Source organism: Diplotaxodon limnothrissa, linkage group LG10 (genome assembly GCF_057381915.1).
Source record: "Diplotaxodon limnothrissa isolate DT_005_m linkage group LG10, D_limnothrissa_male_GT1.1, whole genome shotgun sequence".
Taxonomy (NCBI): domain Eukaryota; kingdom Metazoa; phylum Chordata; class Actinopteri; order Cichliformes; family Cichlidae; genus Diplotaxodon; species Diplotaxodon limnothrissa.
In genome coordinates, this window is record NC_140605.1 from 15,068,202 (window position 1) to 15,085,039 (window position 16,838).

At 40.1% G+C, this 16,838-nt stretch overlaps 1 protein-coding gene across 3 annotated transcripts in view; it reads right to left on the reverse strand.

Annotated features, from left to right (window-relative positions):
- Positions 1 to 16,838, reverse strand: part of klhl13 (kelch-like family member 13) — a 45,164-nt gene that overhangs the window by 24,843 nt on the left and 3,483 nt on the right. The window contains exon 1 of one of the 3 annotated variants that reach the window (XM_085364459.1): positions 10,469 to 11,065. The exons of the other annotated variants lie outside the window; for them this stretch is intronic. Within the exon in view, the coding sequence (XP_085220585.1) occupies positions 10,469 to 10,566 (98 nt within the window). The 5' untranslated portion in view covers positions 10,567 to 11,065. Of the gene's footprint in view, positions 1 to 10,468; positions 11,066 to 16,838 lie in introns of those variants that run through there. 3 annotated transcript variants of the gene reach the window in all.

Consider the following 16,838-nt stretch of genomic DNA (forward strand, 5'->3'; position numbering starts at 1 on the left):
CTGACCACTTCACAAGCTGAGTGTGAAGTAATAGATTACAGATGATATAAATCCCTCTTTTAAAGTCAATAAAGAGATCTATCCTAGATTTTATGCATAGACAAAGTTGTTAAAATTACTATCAGGTAGTACCTTGAAATGCAGTTACCTTAGCAACTACATTGGCACATTGATAACAATTCAGTTAAAGAATCTGTATAATGGTGGTACAGATGAAAGCCTTTGTTCAGGTCTTTCCTCAACCACTAGAAAATGTACTTCTAACTACAACGACAAGTGCAAAATATGTGATGCTATACAATCCATTTTAATATCAGTGAGATTTGCATGAACAGGAATGTTGCCTTAATTTTCAGCGAGCCGGAGGAGGAAGCTGAAGGGTTGAAAAGAAGTAATAAGGGAAAGGGTGGCAGCCTATCCAGTCCCTTCATGTCAGTGGAAAGCTTAAACACATCCTTACACCACTGACAGTTCAGGAAGCTAAAGTCAACTTGGCTTTCTCCTGGAATGACAGCAGAAGGGTCTTAAAAGATTAATGAGTATGGCTTTACTGCCTCGTCATGTTTAGCCTTGCATCGATAGGAACTTTATTAATCTCATCTGTTTTAGGTTCTTTGACATTTGTGGGACCAACATCACATTTTCTGGAGACAGATGCTTTTAAATTTGTAATGCACCAGAAATTCTTTTCACACGTAATAAAAACAAAAACAGATCACTTTTTCTTTTTATTCAGCATTGCATGTTATATATATAAATGTTAACAAAAAAACTTGGTGTCTACACGTGCCATCAGAAAAGGCTTTCCTGTGTCAGTTTCTGGACCCCGGTGCAAAGTAACCAGGGTAAAGGCTAAGTTAGCATTGCAGTCCTCGGTGCTCGTGTCAGATTTATTGTCAGATGCATTTATTTCCCCATTTGTTTGGCTGTTGACATTATTTTGAATCCTACTGTATAAATGTAATCATGGAGGCCACACAACTTGATTACATCAATAACTAATACACAGAATAGAGTGTGTCTTTATGAGGACATGGAGAGAAAAAACGGAGACACCAATCATAATGGCAGTGGAGGGCACTAAAATAGCGCAGCCATTGTGTCTAAACAGGAAAAAATAAAAGAGCTAAACAGGCTGGTGCGTTCAAGCATAATCAAAGGCATTCTGTTTCACGTCTTTGCCTCCGACAGACGGCTTTTCATGTCTGATTTCATTTTTTATTGAATGCTGAACTCATTCCCTGCTTTCACACTGGAGACTGGAATTACCAGTGCAGGTTCAGTTTTGAAGTTGTGAAACATCTATATCGTCTAGCAGGGAGGGGATCAAAAGTCTTTTGAAAAGTCTGAACTTGGGATTTTTCGATTCCGCAGGCACTTGATTTATTGGGATGTGTCTGTGATACCTGCCCACACTTTGCAGACTCACAAAAAAAGAAGAGAGAAAAAAAAAGGAGAGATCTCTATTCTTAGGTTGGAGAAGCAAAAAGAAAGAATCATAGATAAAATTGGTGAGAAAAAAAAACAGCATCATAATCTAAATGATCATGCTTTGGGGTGAGCCTATCTCTTGTACAAAGAGATACAAAAACGTTAATATCTGATACCGATATGTAAATAATAATAACAAGTCCGTCAGTCTGACGCCTAAAATGCATTAATTACTGACAACAGTGGTAAAAGCTGAAACCTCTTAAAAGTAAGTGGAAGTTTTTCTGTGCCACCTTAAACTGTACTTAACTGCATCCTGTTTACTTTAGGTCTCAGTCACACATACCTGATGACTGGTCAGTGATCATCTGGCAAACAGAGGTTACAAGGGAAAGAAAAGAAAGAAGAAAGAAGTTCATTCTCAGACCTGTTTGTGAGTGGTCGAAGGAAAACGTTAGCGTGAAAGTGGTTGCAAAGAGGATACTGCACCAAAAACCTCTTTGTGATTGCTTTGTTAGCTAGCAGGTTGCCACAGTTACATGTAGATGTAGTTTGTGTGGAAGGCAACAACCTTACTGCAAACACTTGCAAGCTACTCACCCAGCAGTACTGAAATTGTACAAGTACAACACAGATCAAAAAAACTTTTACCCTGAAGGTGAGCACTCTCGATTTCTGGTTTGCATCACACATTTTCAAGTTTCATTACAACTCAGAAAGTAAATAGTACAATCTATGCAAATCACAAACGACAAGAACATTGTCCAAAAGATCAAAGCAATCACAAAGAGGTTTTGAGTGTAGCACCCTTTTTGCAAAAAAATTTCACCTAGCAACAGCCAGCAACCACTCACCAACCTGTCAAGGAATACACACATTTTTCCCTGGAGATTACCTGGGGGTTAGTGTTTAGTCTCCAGGCCTGTGTGAGTCCACCTCTGACAAACTAAAGTGGCTGTAAATAGTTTAGAACAACTATGTGAAATAAAGGATAATGTAATGATTTGTAAATAATGTAGACCTACTGAAACGTGACAGTTTACTACAAACATCTCTTCTGAAACACAGGTCTCAAAATCCAAACTTACTGTCAGTGAAAAAGAAGACACCATGAAGTCCAAGTAACTCTCAGTCAGAGAGTTTTAGAAAAGCCATTTCTAAAACTTGGAGCACACCAGCCTCAATAATTATGAAATTGAAGAAGTTTGGGAGCACCTCGGCTCGTCATAAAGTTGGCAGTCTAACTCAGTGGTCAGTCAGAGTGAGATTCATAGGTCCTCTGAAGAGATACCTGCTGGAAGGATGGCCATGCCGATGGCACTTCATCAATCAGGCTTTTAAGGTAAAGTGGCTAGACAGAAGCCACTCGAGGAAAAAAAGACATCTGACAGCCCAATTGGAATTTGTCAAACGGCATTTTCAAGGACTCCAAGAACATGAGAGAAAAGCTTCGGGTTTCATGGAAAAACTGAAGTCTTCCATCACAAGCTACTAAAGCTTGGGGTGGCTGCATCCTACTGCAGGAGTGTAGTGACCGAGGAGCTGCGTGAAAACTGTCAAATAGATACACAAAACCTGCTCCAGAGTGTACAGAAATGCTGATCCTGGCACCTATGGATGAGATTGCAAGAAGCTCTGCTTGAAATGTCCTGACAAGTACGAGGAGGGGCTTTGATCCATCTGTAATGTTGTAATTAACAATGAAGCTCTCTTATTTTAAGACAAGAGAAAATAATTACTATTAAGTGCGAGAGAGAAAGAGAAACCGAAAAGATATCCCCCCTCCTTCCCTCCAAGGACACATCCGTGGCAAACACGGCTCATGCATCATCTGTGGAAAGACTTGACGATGGCAGTTGAGAGATGCTGCCCTTCCAATCTGACAGAGCTTGAGAGGATCTATAAGGAAGAAGGGGATAAATTGTTCATGTTTGCAAAGCTTGTAGAGACTTACCCAAGAGCCCAAAGCTTTAAATGCTGCCAAAGGGACTTCCAAAAGTACCAAATTAAAAAGGCCTAAATAATTATGAAAATGAAAGACTTCAGTTTTTCCATTTTTAAAGCCGTGCCCGATGGGCAGAAAATTGCAATTTCATCCATTCAAGATTAAATCTACAAGATAAAAATGTGTCAAAGTGAAGGAGCTCACATACCTTCTGAATCCACTGTGCTTTGAGTGTGTGTGTGTGTGTGTGTGTGTGTGTGTGTGTGTGTGTGTGTGTGTACTCAACAAAAAGATCACAAGACTCCTACAGTCTGGCTGGTGCCCTCACAATACACTCTCTAGCAGCTGAATCCAAAGCGCTTGTGAAAATAGAAAGGCACAAGACAAGGTGACAAAGTGCACGGAGAGAAACAAAACAGGGACGACTGGGTGAGCACCTCTGAAGCTAAGTGAGTGGAGTCAGGAGGAAAATCCATTTGTCTTTAGTAAACAGACACCTATAGTGAAGCGTCACTCTCAATCACTGAGAATAGCAATGCAATAATGCTATGTCCTGAGCAGCTCCTATTCATGAAAAAAAATAAAGAGTACAGTACAACGATCAAACACTACATCACATCAATCATCATCAAGAGAAAACACCACAAGTTTACAGACTCAACAGATTTGGCCTTTATCCATCCATTCTCTCCCACTCATCCTTATCAAGGTCATATGGGGGGGGGGGCTATCCTAGCTACCTTAGGGCGAGACATGAATTACACTCCGGACAGGTCGGCAATCTGATGCAGGGCTAACACAGAGAGACAGACAACTGAATTCCAACTCAGAACCTTCTTGGTGTGAGGCAACAGTGCTAACCACCAAGCCACCGTGCTGCCGCAGCTAAAAAAAAAAAAGCCCTGTAGCTGGGAAAATGCAACCCAACCTACAGCATCAGCCTAGACATATGAATGTCTTAATCCCCGCACACACGCGTGCTTCAATTTAGCTGCTGCACATTTCTCAGCATCTCTATGTTTCCCTCAGCAAAAACACGCTTTCTTCTTCAACTAACCTGAAAACTCTAGGTGCAGCTTTTGTTTCGCTTCCTGCACCACACACACACAGACCCGCAAAACAAGAAACAGTGGGGAAGAGAAAAGGAGGAAGTGTTACAGTCTTTAAAATTCTCCTCTCATACCATCTCTTTCCATCAAACAGACCTCGGTGCATCCAAAGTGTGACAGCGGGTCTGTTGGATAGACTGCAATAAGAAAATGTGTTCACAGTGAAAACAGAGATTTTAATGAAGTTATTGTGCAGACAATTTTCCACCCCTTTTTGGTCAAGAGTTACCCTAAAAAAGGAAGAGATCACTCAGTTCTTTTCAGATACCTGTGTCTAGATGTGTCAGACAAATTGCATTTGCTCTGTTGATTCAGATGAAAATTGGCACTTCCCTAATTAAAACGAAGCCTTCTGAATCAATATTCACAATGCACTGGTCACACAGTTATCCTTTTAATTGCTGGCAATCACAAATGGAAGCCTTATTTAAAATAGTATGTAATTAACCTGTTGGTTTTAATTAAAAACAGAAAAACTAATGAATGCAAAGGAAAATATTAGGCTTTGGGCCCGCTGATATTTTAAGTGCATGGTTGGGGCTCTCTCTGTCTAGGACAAACTATCCATGATCTCCAGATAATTGCCCGAATCGCAGCTAATAATCAGTCTCCATATGCTTTAATGAGCCTGCAATTACACCTTAAAATCAAAGAGCACTTTGAGGTCAAAGTTCCATGAATACAACTGAAACTGAACTTTAACTGAATTTCAGGAAAAAAAGAAAAAGAAGAAAAAAAGTTTCAGCCTACACCGCAAATCGCTAAGTCAAGAAAGCTTCCCACGGTGTTTGCTCATAGGTGGAACAATCTGTCAGCATGTAACAAATGTTAAATCAACCCGAAGGACGTTGTTAGAGGTAACATGACCCAGCAAGGCCTGCTGTATGTAAGTCAAAAGAACAACTACAGTGCTCTACCCGGGGCACTAACTTGCCCTGGGTAGAGCAGTAATTAAGCAGAGGCATAACTTTGCATACAAAGGGGTTTAATCTTTCAATATCCAGAAAGGGACGCATGATTAATTGTAGATCCTGCCACAATTGTATAGGTCAGCAATGTTTATTTCTATTTTTAATTCCCCTGACTGTCCCAATGTGGTATCGTCTCTCTTCCATTAAACCAATTATATTCTTTCAATGTGAAAACTATCCAAGTAGAACAGAATGTACTTGGGAGGGAGTTTTTTCTGGGAGTGAATGGAGAAAACTTGCAGCTCTTATGGAAAAAGAAAAGAAACAAAGGTGCAAATATAGTGACAAAGAGTAAGGTAGCTCTGACTGACCCTCTGACAAGAGTCAAGAATCAGATTTTTCTTTCGGGAATCTATTGTTGGCTCTGCTGGATTTGCTTTCCAATCCAGTCCTTAAACCTGAAATAACACTTTCTTTTTTGCCCAAATGTTCTCTCTGGGCTCGACAGCTGTTCTGATTTTTCTAGTCGTCCTCCCCAGTCTTTAAGGCAACTGTACTATTCTTCATTTTACAAGTCACTGTTTTAGTTTTGGGATTATAAAAAGATTTTCCTCTCTCGCTGCACTGTGTTCTGACAGACAGTAGCACTGTGAGTCTGATGTTATCCACCTAATAAGGGAGTTCAATTTGGTTACTGCAATGCATTTTTTTTTTTTATTCTTGCCAGATTAGATACCTACTTAGAGGTGAACTGTTTGGTGAAAGTACACCCAACTTCATCTTATCTTTGAGTAGGTGTGTGCATGTATGCGTGTGTGCATGTGTGTGTGTGTGTGTGTGTGTGTTAGATGAGCGCAGATATGACAGTTTCACCTGACTGAACTCAGTTGATGCTCTGCCAGCCAGACTGCCTGTGCCTCTCCTCTGGCCTTTCAATGAAAATAAATGATCCCTGGGTGGCTGTTTCTTTTTCTACAAAATGGCCACAAGTCAGCGGGAACTTAATGTCCGCTCCAAAGGGAAGGGAAATTAAAAGCTCAGAGACAATTTTCTAAAGTTCTTAATTTATCCACCAGCACAGCAGACGTTAAGCTTCTTTGTGTGTGCAGGTAGATGCATACAGATGAATATCAAAGCCGTGATCCAAGGCTGGCCTTGTTTAAAAGTAGCGGCAGATGTTGATGCCGTGATGACGGGGTTCAATACTATAAGCTTTTTCAAGCAAACTATTAGCAAGCCATTCAATTTGTGCAGGAAGCTGGGAGTGCGCCGTAGCATTGCTTGACATGAAGGGAGGCACACCAGTGCTTTTTTAAAAGAATTATCAACTTCTAAAATATTAAATGTGCTCCTCGGCAAAAATAACTTGGCCCACTTTGTGACAAATAAACAGAGCAATAATTAACCGCCTCTTGAGCGAGTCTCTTGTCTTGTTCAGATTCCCATTGCCAATGTCTTGGACAGCAGTTAGCTAAGGAAGTCTTTGTTCTGTTCTGCAGCCTTGCCAAGCTTTAAGTTGCAGTACTTTTTTTTAATTTTATTTTTTTTAAAAAGCCGTCACCAGCAGCAGACCAAAATTGTTTAAACTGCAGGACAACAAACTCTCAAGCAGCAGCTGAATGATATCAAGAACTGCCAAACTGTGACCTGCCAGCCTGCTGGTAGGGAAAAAAGGCAAAAAATACAAAAGCTCTGGTTAGCAATGACTAAACTTTCAAAATAAGAGCAAGGGAATTTCCTGCTGCAAAGATTATCGCAGAAGACACGGTTTAGAGGGGGTAGACAGAACATGAGCCAAGCCAGTATATTAATGATTTCTCACTGATCTCCAAATTTAGTTGCACTTTTAAAGAGGTTTTCAGCATTAGCTAAAAACAGCACTTTCAACTTTTCTGCTGTCACAGAAGTTAAACTCAGTCAGACCTGACTGAGTCCAATTAACACATAAATCACAGTGTGATATATCTGGTGAAACTCTTGAGAATACCGCCACTCTTGATTTATGTATTTTTAACCATAAAAAATGCCTGCGATCAGAGGGAGCTGAAATTCAAAGTCAAAGCAAATGAAAATCTACATCTCTTATTTAGTTTGTCAGCTGTCAAATCAAACATGTGATTATTTTCAGAATATTTGAATATAGATAAAATTTTGATTAAAAAAACCCCAGAACTAAACAAAACAAAGACTGACAGGAAAAAAACCCCTCAAGGTTGGACAAAATTCACAAAAATGGTGATAACTAAAGGGCTATTTACCTCAGAGACAGCAAAATTCATTTCATAGCAGTGGCACTGGGGATTTCAGCAGCAGCAGAAGGCTTTTAGAGCCACACGAGACATGTGAAGCATCTTGATTTGCAAAAATCTGTTAAACAGATTCTCGGGGCTTTCATTTTATGTAAAGCTGTTCAATCTGTATGGAATCTAATGCGGTCACACCACTTACACTGCTACAGCCGCAATACAATTTAAAAAAATATACATAGAAAAATCATCTTGTCTATAAAAATAAACCTTTTAATGAACAGACATCGCGTTCTGTGAGTGCTGGATTTTATGGTCCATTTCTGTCATGGAAAAAAGCAACAGCGATCACTTACAGACTCTTTGAGGGTAAATATTAAGAAGCAATTTGTTTTCCAGACTTTCCAGCATTTTCCCTTAATTGCATTATACTGACAAAGAGTGACGGGAATGTGGGGACAGGGAGAAAGGGTAATGACGTGTTAAAGGTCCCTGGCAGGAATCAAACAGGTGTTGGTGCAGTTAAGGCTGCTGGCTCACCGTGATGCCTCTGAGAGGAGATTACAAAAGACAGCAGTCACATATATTAAGTGCTTACTACTGAATCACCGTAAGATGAGGGATGACATTCATTTCAAGGACTTTTTGTGGAGGAAAGATAAACCCAGTGCTTTTTCTTCACTGAGCTCGAGATTAGTCCACACACCATGCTGCCAGTGAACCTTAACTATTCTTTTCTGGCATGAAATCTGCACCACAGGCAGTTCACTAGTCCATATATAGATTAGGGAGGTTTCAAAAGAGGTGAGCACATTGTGCAAATACATCTCGTTTCTTTATACATGATGAGCACTGTATACTCTAAAAGCTCACTCTCCTGTATCCACCCTGCTCGGGATACATATACAGAGATGACTCTTGCAGCAGATGGAATTAGAAATGTGTCTGGAGTCAAACAGAGGGAGGGCCTATAAAGAGTGACTTCTCCCTGCCCATAGTGTAACCTATAATTGGGGGCCCAATATCAGCGCGCCTAAAAACACAGCTTACTATTTACACTTTTTTAAAATAGACGTGTTGTGGTGGGGCAGGGCCACACTTGGCAGGATGAGGTGGATTCTCAAGGCCTGAATATGCTTCACTTGTCAGCGTGTCCACATTATCTCCCATGAACAGAACCCAAACGATGTCTGCAGCCACTTAAGTACACTTGATGTGCTTTTCCTCCAAACGGCATGCTGACGTGCTGGTGAGAAGATCCTCCTCTCGAATTTGCACAATGTCAAGCCTTGAAAATAATGTGAATAGTTAAGCTTCAATGCTTACAATCTCTGACAAGGTCTTGATTAATGCTATGGCAAAAAGGCGTTACCGGCATTCAACCAGAATGCAGAAAAGTCACTTTTAACGCACTGACACAGCAGGTTTTCCTTTTTCCAACAGTGACGCACAAATTCAGCATATCTACAGACTGAATTTTTTTTTTTTTTTTAAATGCTCATTCACTTTTCTCTGTTAATAACTTTTTCCACTTAATTAACTTTAACTTCTTATTTACAATTAACCATTTACAGCCAATTTACGACAACTGCTTTTATGGGGTCTGTGTCGCCGTTTCAAAGAAATTAAATTAACAAGAAGGTCAGTAGTTTGAGCTACAGGCTGTCAGGAAATGAGGAAGCGCCTTTTCCTCTCGGTTGCTACCATCACTGAGATGCCCTTGAACAAGGCCTTTAACACCCAACTGCTCTGCTGGAGATGCTCAATTGCCAATAACTGTGACTGCCGGGCAGGATGTAACCTAAACTAGCCTGATGAAATCTAGATTAAATCTATAATTAACAAGTCAATAGTGTCATTAGTGAACTTTTATACATACAAGATCTCACAATTTAGTCCTCTCCAGGATTCAGGACATACTATCCAGTTTAGGTTTATGCTACACAATAAAAATGTATTTCGTACATTTGCTTGTTCATAGCTGTGTTTTGAGTATGAACAGTTCTACTGAGGATATTTAAAGGGGAGCCTGACATAAGAGAAGTAAAAGCATGGCTTTCTCTTACTGTGCTGCACTAATACAAAAATAAATATTTGAGTAAAACCATCAAAAATAATCTCCTAAGCTTATAAAGATACATGATTACTGGGAACTGCATGAATCCAATTTTGCAGAAATCCCTCTAAGTAAGCCCAGTTAGCCTCTGAAATTCCCTTTAGGCTTTTCAGTTAGCCAAGGTTGTCTTGAAAACTGTCACTTCCAAAATTGTTCTTACCATCTGTAAACCAACCCCGTTACCGTTCAGAAAGTCAAACAAGACACTTACAGGTAGAAAAAAAAAATGTAAAGAGAGATGATGGCAGGGACTGTGTGAACCACTCCAGATCTACCCTTCCCCCTTCCTCCTTCCTGAACAGTAGCAGATGACAATAGCTTCTAAACCAGGGCACGCCAGACATCCTGACAAAGGCAGGCTCCTCCCAAGCTGCTGAGTCCCCGGTTCCCAAATAAACACAGCCACAGGGAGAGGGCAAGAGTCGGGGATGTGGAGCATGCTGTGTCCAGACAAGCAGCAAAATGAGTCCTTTTGCCCGAGAGCAAGGCACTCTCCCAGCAAACCATAAAATTCATCTTGGACAAGGGAAATCTCTTGACACACTACAAGGCTTAATCGCATAATTAGGGCTGCAACAAAAACAACGGTGTCACACTCATTTAAAAAAAATAACATAAAATAAAATATTAGAAACTGAGAAGCAAATAACTGCATCTCCATATGCGCTGCTGCAATTGTATATCTTGAATGCTATTCAGCTCTTACTCACATGTAAGCAGGCGAAAGGGGTGAGGACCTGGATGTCTTAAGAACTGGCACTGGGAATTTCCAGCTGACAGGAGAACCGCTTTTCCATTTCAACGGCATGTTGTTGTCACCAGAATGGTGCTACAGCAATACCAACAGCAAAGACCATTTCCATGAAAAGGTTTCCAATGCAGTCTTCCATCCCACTCTGCCCACACCATTTAAGGGGGAGGGAGAGCAGCAGCGGCACCAGCAGCTACAGAAATACACTGGTAAAGGCAGTGCGGGCTACAGTCGGGGTTGTGACTTTAGCGGCAGCACTGAGAAGCCAATAGATTGCATCCACCACGACTACTTGCCCTGCTGCATTCACAGTTGTCTCGTGGTAGGAGGGGGAAGAAGCCCTGCCTTCTCATCACCCTTTCAGGGTAGTGAATAGCCCAGTAGCTAAGCAACAGTGCCACCTTGTTAGATGAGCTGTGATTACAGCTCTTGGCTTTCGGTGCAAATACAAGGATGGTAGATTAAGAAAAATATATATACAAGTAGAGCAGGGCGATATGGCCAAAAATATTTATCACGATATATATTTGAAAATTTGCGATAACGATATAACCGACGATATAATTGATGCGAGACAAAATACAACTCCACAACATTACTAGCGCAAAAAGACAACCTTCCATTTATTTTCACTTAAACAAGAAGCTGGTTTTTATGTACATTAAAGCTTTATAAAAATGTAACAGTGCAAATGCAAATTCCTTGCTGAAAGTTTAACCAAAAGGCATTTCCAGTAGAAATGGGCTGACATATCCTGAGCATAACCATGTATAATATCCACTGAAGTTAAAAAGAGGTGCTTTGCAACATTAAACTGCAGTGTGCAGTACGCATTTTTCGGACCATAAGGTGCACGGGATTATAAGGCACATTAAGCGAAACAAAGCAGTCAGATAAATCAAACTTTATTAAACTCATTCTTCTTGCTTCCTCCACTTCTGTACCATTGATTCATTAATGTTGAATTCTCTGGCAGCTGCTCTATTCCCATGTTGTTGCAGTATATTAATGACTAACCTCGTATTGTGGATGGATTATCTCAGTTGTTCTCCTGACTGAAGTTTGGTCCGTTTACAGCATCCTGCCATGCGATTGCATTTGTCTCTAACCATGAAGAACCTTCACGTTAACTTTTATAAGTGGAAAAGTGTTAGTGTTCGTCCTCCAGCTTCACTGTTTATGTTATGCTAACATAGCTGTGTCGCTAGCGATCACGTAGCACATCATTATATACCAGCTAGCCCAACTTCAGTAACCCTACAAACGTCACTGCTGTTTAGTTTCCTGTCTTCATTTATGTTGGAAGTGATAGCAGAGCTGTACGTTTGATTTTTTTCAGAAATCTCTCAGTCAGAACATGCAATATCATGCTTAGGTAACTAGCGAAACTAGCGAGCTAACTTCCGCTAGCTTCCTGCTAACTTCTAACTCCGTTAAATGTAATAACTTTTGTTTTCATGGATGCCTGGAAGTTAAACTTTATAGTTACACCTGGTAAAGCAGCAATGCTGATCGTTTTATTAAAGATGAAAGAATTTAGACAGTTTTTAACTCTAAGTGATGCTGCAGTGTTGTTTGACCTGAAGCATACGGAGTTTAGGACCCAGATTACTCCCAGATTTAAGAGCATCTTAGTCCGACAAATACGACAATAACAACGGCCGCTTGCATGTTCTGCAAAAAAAATGTGCTTTGTTGTGTATCTGACGGACAAACACCAAACCAGTTCCACATCACGGAAGTTGCACCATTTTTACAAACCAATTCTGGTTCATCTGTTTCACTCAACAATCGGCCATGTGCGTATGAAAACAAAGGCACTGCGCATGCGCGTTTTACTCCCATTCTATCGCGATATTTCATTTTCCTATCGTTGCCTAACATTATACCGGTATTACCGTGAACGGTATAATATGGCCCAGCCCTATATACAAGTCAATTAAAAAACAAACAAACAAAAAAACAACCAAAGGATCCAGTCTCAAGAGATGGGCATGTCACTGATTAAACTATATAGTTCTATATACTAAGTACTGGACATGGGCCACTATATTCATATTCCCATTGCCTTTTAAATTAACAGTACAGAAAGAGCGCAAATTGATCAAAATTTTAACTACACTACCTGAACTGTTCCACTTTACCAAACCTAAGCATGTAGGGATTTGGAGTCAACTGCAAGTTGATGTTCTCTTCCTCTTAAATTATCCCCCACACAAAACTGATTGGAAGGCGATTGGTGGTGCAGTTGGATAATGACCTAAAACCATGGAAGCAACCCAAGAGCTTATTAAGGCAAAGGAGTGGAATGCTCTTAAATGGACAAGCCAATCATCTAACTTCAAACCAACTAAGCCCACCTTTCCCTTACTGAAAGAAATAAAACGGAAGGCACAAACAAGACCCACAAACAAGCAGGTACTGGTGCTAGATGCAGTGAAGGCAGGGCAATGCATTCCACAGGAAGAAACATCATTTGGTAAGATGCTCTGACTCAAGACTTCAGACAGTCATTAACTGCAAAGGATTTGCTGTAAGGAGTCCCAGTAGGCTTTGCTTTAGGTCACAATACCTTTGAGATACAATGCAACACCTTTTACAATCCATCTGATTAATAGATCAGATGATCGAACACATCGACAGCTGAGATTTACACTGATGTTATAGAATATTACGTTACGGACTACAGCCAGCTTTTTAGCTATAGCATAATTTTCTACCTCTGCAATTAACTAGAGGAGCCTAAAAACTGCTGCTCAGGCTGTACGAGTCAGACTGTGGTCACGGGACGACAGAGTTGTCACTGTGATTGTGGCTGTGGCCATGGCTGTGCTTTGGACACGGGCATGATTAAAAGGCTTTGACACATTGGTTTCTGCTGCGAACTGAAATGGCTGTGCATACTGCAGGTTCTGAACTCTTGTGCTGCGTGGGTAAGTCATTTGTCTTACCTACGCTTTCTTGGCTGGGAGGTCATAGAAACAGTGCAGAGTAGTTACAGCACAGCGAGACATATCCTTAGCGCCACAGATTGGCTGATAAATGCAACCACAGTTTATGCAATGTCCGCTTCCACAGTCAGAAAGGGCAGATCCATCTAAAGGCTATGCACAGTTATACATATGCAACAGGGCTGCCCTTGAAAGTTAACACTTCATTTAATGAAGCATTTAATGAACATATCTAATTTGATTAACATTCCCCAACTCAAATCAATTATTTATCTACCTGACAACAAGGGCTGTGAAAACTAGGAAAACTGACCAAAAGTCACTCTTATTTGAAAAACACACACAAATATTTTAAATAGCTGCACACATTATATGTGCACATTATGTCCACAAGTGGTCAAACAATAGAACTAACCTGAACAGGTACATGTACTTCAACATAAACATGCCATTTACAAGCCCTACATTACCACATATTACAAAAAATATATATATATAAATAAATAATAATTTGCTTCTATTAAAAAGAATGGACATTCGACACCCTTTGCGAGGTCTGCTGTGGCAAAACATGGAAGATTAATCGTTTGCTCAACATGCAAATGGGAAATAATCAAACCAGCAGGGGGCTTAGGTCCACGAAGCTTTGATCATCATCCTGTTCTCTATTCAGTATCTAGCCAGTTAAGGCTCCACGATTTGATGTCTGCTGACAAAAATCTATTTTACCAAACAGGAGTCAGAATGTAAATCATTATCTGGAGCCAAGATGGGGTTTCATCTTTCTACCATTATTATCATACGACTGTTTTAGAAATTATTCCAGGCGTAAGCTTATCCCCTACGGAGCCGGAGCAATCTGAAAATTTTGTATTTAACAGCTGTGGTTCAGACAAAAAAAAAAAAAAAAACAAAAAAAAAAACAAAAAAAAAAACCAGCCCTCAAGTTTTTTCATGTATTTTTTTTATCGTACTGTTATTGCCTGTCTTAGTTTTTGGTTTTTTTTGGTTTTTTAAATGGTACACATAATAACAAACTAAAAGATTTTTGGGGGGGGAAAGTAGTTTTAAAAAGTTGAAAAAAAGACATAAAATGACTTAACACCTGCTCACCCTCAGCTGTTCAGCTGATATTTTTGTCCACTTCAGCTACATTCACCTGCTCCCTAATTCAAAAGGGTCACCACAGAAGGTAGCTTTCTGACACAACCCCAAAGGGATACACATCTGCCCCTGGGATTTAACTGGATATGTTTTACTTGGTAGGTGAATTTGTAAACCACTCCACCATGGAGCCACATTTACTTGGCCACTTATGTTCCCTGCTTGTGGCAAACTAACAGTGAAAATGTACACCTGTATTTTCATCTACACCATAGTTACTGGGTAACCGCACACCCTTGTCTCCCCCTGGAAATGTAACTACATGACTGTGATTGACCTCATCAGTATAATCCTTTCTTCTTATTTCTTCCAACTCCTGTTTCTGCCCTTATTTTTTTTTTTTTTTGAATGGACTAGATCAACTTAAACAGAAACTTGATTGCAAACCAGTGTTTTGGAGGCAAAGCTGCAGTACAACAGAGACACAACAGCACAAGCATAAATTTTGGCAACGTCACCAGCCCTGTGCGTGGACTACAAAATAGGCTCTCCACAGATTCGACTCGCACAAGTCATAATTAGTCTTAAATCCTTCACCACTCTCTGCGTATCTGAGGTCTGAGTGAGACGTCCACCTAAGATGCTACCTTTGCCATATATGAATATGGAGAATTCAAAACACTTAGCATTACATTTTGTGATTCTTCTAACTTTTTATTTGCCAGAGACTGCGAAAAGCACCGAGAGCCAACCAGAGGCCAATTCCAAAACAGTGTTTTTGTGTGTTAATTAAACTGCAAATCGGTTATATCAGATAGACTTCTTGGATCATTGCAAAAAAAAAAATATTAAAACGTAATATGTCTATGTATGTAATATCTACTTCTTTAAAAATACAACAGTAGCAGCATTTCAAAATAAATCTTTCTTCTCTGTGTTATTTTTGTCTAACCTCAACTCACCATCAGACTGCTGCAGTTTCAAGTGGCCAAGAGTGCACTGTCCCGCTATTACAGGAAAGGCTTCATGTGAAGTGTTCAAGCATAAATTCTTTCTGGTGGCTGATTTTGTGACAAAGTCCCTCTCAGAAAAGATGAATATTTGTCCACTTAATCTGTTCTTGTGTCAAATTTCAGCTACGCTGCATGTGTGTGCAAGCACCCCCTCTGTAGTGGATATTCCTGCATATGACATACAAACCCAGCACTAGCCAAACAATAACATCTTTAAATAGTCTTCTCTCCTCTTGCATTCTGAAATACATATAACGGTCATGACCCTTTTCCCCCTCTCTTCTTCTCCTCAACTGGCGGTGCCATCTGTATTACAACCCCCATCACCACACCTTACGCTGTAACTGGCAGAATGACCTTGCGTCTTAACCAAGGGCAGCAGTCATCGTGCCGCTTCTGTCAAAGCCTGAAGGCTCAGTGCTACACCCATTATTCACAGTCCTATTCTATCACTCTCCTCCAACAACTGCAAACCCCCACATAATAGAGCTGTCCATGTCAAATGGCAGCAATACAATAATTCCACACCAGTGTAAAGATTTTATTTTACATGAATGAACTGTGAACAGCAAGGTTTCTATGCTAAATACAATTTGATTATTATCCAAAAGCAATTAACCATAGGAGAAGTGAAGTCATGGTGTTTTTAAGCTTCTTTCATTTATTAAACAGGCTTTTCTAAATGTGTTACTGATAGCTTATGCTGTGGAGAGACAGTCAGCAGTCCGCCTTAACTTTACACTCACAACTGTGTTCTCCAACTGCCCATCCATTTGGTGGTGTGTCTCATCCACCTCCACACAGTCTCAGTTCTGTTCTCGAGCGCCTTTTACAGACCATAGCTGTCCAAAGGGAGTTTAACCTACTCAAATTTAACTAAATTTTAATCAAAGAAGTCACGGTTGAGAAACTGGCTGTCTGAACTGGCAGGATTAAAAAAATAAACAACCTCAAATAAATATGAGGAATTAAATTAATCTAATTCCAGCTAAAAGTAACACCAAGGCTGCAGCCAAAGCCAAGGAGGAAGGCTGGGGAAAAATGTCTGCTGTGTAAATTAATAGGCATCAGCATCACCGCCCCATTATTAAAGCAAAGCATATCTGATTAGAACTATAATTATGTGTTCCATTTAAATTTTGTGTTGCTTAGATGCAATCTTATGGCATGTACGACTACTTCACCCTTTTCTTTCAGGTGCGACCCTGCCAATGTTAAACAGTCTTGAAAGCAATTAAAGATCAAATATAAGCATGCTTAC